The following is a 2,371-nucleotide window of genomic DNA, read 5'->3' on the forward strand; positions in this document are numbered from 1 at the left end:
TTATAAAAACTTTTTAATACTCAAATTCCAGCAAAGGCACAAAAGGGCAGTGACAAGAAGTTACACTTACATATAATATCCGGCAAAGTTCTAACACAAGAAGAGATTATCGCTAATGTTTAGATTTTAAAATGGGAATGATACCCAAAATTATGAAGTGAGAGTGTCATCAAACCTCAATTCCAGCTAGAGGGCCAAAACCCATGGATCCCGTAACCGGTCTTCCAGTTATCCAAGTAAACAACCTGCTTCACAGCCAAGAACGAAACTAAAAGCGCGAAAATCATAACCACCCTCTGCACTCTCACATTACTAATTCTAACGAGCCCGTGGCTCAGAAACGCCAGGAGCAGGCCCACGACGGTGTACAAGAAGCCCACAGCAAAGCCCTCAGCACCGAGCTGCATACCGGAGCCCTGGTAGAAAAACACGAGTCTGGAAGGGTCGTTGCGATCCACGAGAAACATGGGCATCTTCCTGATGATATTGTGCATGGCCCCGGAGACGCTGAAGAAATAAACGAAAACCGAACCGGCCAACCAGACCTTAGGGTCGTGGAGCAGGGTCTGGCCGGCGAGAACCTTCTTGACGAAAAAGGGGATCCAAACTAGGATGACGACGGCGATGAGGATCAACTGGTTGCGCGAGAAGAGCGGGGGGCGGTGGATTGGGCCGACGGAGAGTTTGGTCCTGGATTCGACGAATTCGGCCATGGACTCGGCGAGGCGGGAGAAGTCGCCCTGGTCCATGGGCTCGGAGTCCTTGAGGCCCATGTTGGGCCCAATTAGGCGGATGTGGGGGAGGGCGTTGACGCCGAATTGGGAGAAGCTGAGCTGGGACTCCTTGAACTCGATGTCGCAGAAGAAGAGCTTGGCGTTGGAGGGGTTGTTGGCGAGGAATGAGGATGCGACGATGGAGAATTCGTTGCGGAGTTCAGTGAGGCGGAGCTCCGACTTGTCGTGGAGCTGTGCGGCGTCGAAGAAGAGGAGGACGGAGTAGGGTCTGGGGGTTTTGACGGAGGTGACGAAGCGGGCCAGGGATTGGTCGTTGAGGCGGATAACACCCGATTTGGATCTGGATTGAAGGGCTAGCAATTCGCTCACTCTTTCGTCGCTGTCGGAGGCCTTCGCGGAGGAGACGGCCACCATGAGTATCAACAATGAGAGCTTCGAGAAGGGAGACATTGCGATGGGAAGGGTTTCAAAGCAGAGAAGAGAAGAGAAGACTTTCAGTCTTTCACAAACCACTCCTCCAATAAACCCCAATTTCCACGGGACAAATGTTTCGTTAGATTTATATTTCTCGAAGTTTATTCACCCTCCTATAATACAAATAAATAATTACCGAAATATATAAATAAATGATTCACTAAAAAAAAACCCGATGTTGATTAGAAAAAGTGATTGCATTATGTTCATTATCATAATAAATTAAACATAAAATATTGTACATAATTATAAATTTGTTAAAACTTAAATTTAATCTTTTACTTTTTATTAATGTATGTGAGTCTTAATTTGTTGTTATTTTCGATTTATTACATGCTGATGCGTTAAAAATTTATGGAATCCAAATTTTTTTTTTTTTTTTTGCAAGTTTTAATAGTTTGAGCTTTTTCTCGGATAGAGATTCAATTTGATTTTAAAAAAAATTCATATTTTTTTTAATTTAGTTTTACAAGTTCAAGCCTTTAGAAATCTATAGAGATTAACAATAGAGATAGTTTTGGAATCGGAAGCTCTCTTCATCTCCAACTTTCCTCTTATAAGAGTAATCCTTCCCCCGAAAGCCTCATTTATGTTGTATTGTTGTTGATTCGAGTCACTAGGAACTTGAATTGTATTGTTGTGGATCCGTGCAGGTGTTTCGAAATTGTTTAGAGTTCTTCTTTCTCTCTTCCCTATTTCACTTTGATTACGAGGTAGGGGAAACTATTGATTTTGTTGTTTGTGTTGTTACCACTTGGATTTGGCCTTTGAATTTAACTTCTGAATGGTTGCTATGAATTGTTGAAAATGAGAAATGATAGATGAAAGGTTTTGAGATTGTGAAGCATGTCGGAGGGAATTAGATGATTCATATCAAATTGCTGTTGTTTGTTATTTTTGTAACTATAAAAAAGTTATGTATTATGTGTAAATGTTGTTTTTGCTATTACATGTTGGATTTGCTGAATTTCAAGTGAAGGAGTGGTTGATTCGTATTCTGCATTTGGCTGGCACATATATGCTACTTCTTTCTTCATACTAAACCACTAGCAGAAAATGTTTTTAAAGTCTTGGTACATCTTAGTTATGTCTGGATGTATGTTAGATATATTTTTGTGACCTTCCTCCAAAATCGTTATTCTCAACTCAGAATCTTGAAGTAC

The 2,371-nt window shown here is 41.5% G+C and overlaps 1 protein-coding gene across 1 annotated transcript; it reads right to left on the reverse strand.

Moving 5' to 3' along the window:
* LOC109788424 (Oligosaccharyltransferase complex/magnesium transporter family protein) lies at positions 1-1,282 on the reverse strand. Its single transcript, XM_020347150.3, has one exon. It carries the CDS (start codon positions 1,182-1,184, stop codon positions 177-179), a length of 1,008 nt encoding a protein of 335 aa, XP_020202739.1. The 5' UTR covers positions 1,185-1,282; the 3' UTR covers positions 1-176.
* Positions 1,283-2,371: the final 1,089 nt, after the last annotated feature.

The sequence above is a fragment of the Cajanus cajan genome, chromosome 7, assembly GCF_000230855.2.
Source record: "Cajanus cajan strain Asha chromosome 7, NIPB_CcT2T_4, whole genome shotgun sequence".
Lineage (NCBI taxonomy): Eukaryota > Viridiplantae > Streptophyta > Magnoliopsida > Fabales > Fabaceae > Cajanus > Cajanus cajan.

Coding starts and splice junctions, on each gene's coding strand:
- LOC109788424 (XM_020347150.3), bottom strand. CDS start 1,184: ATGTCTCCCTTCTCGAAGCTCTCATTGTTGATACTCATGGTGGCCGTC.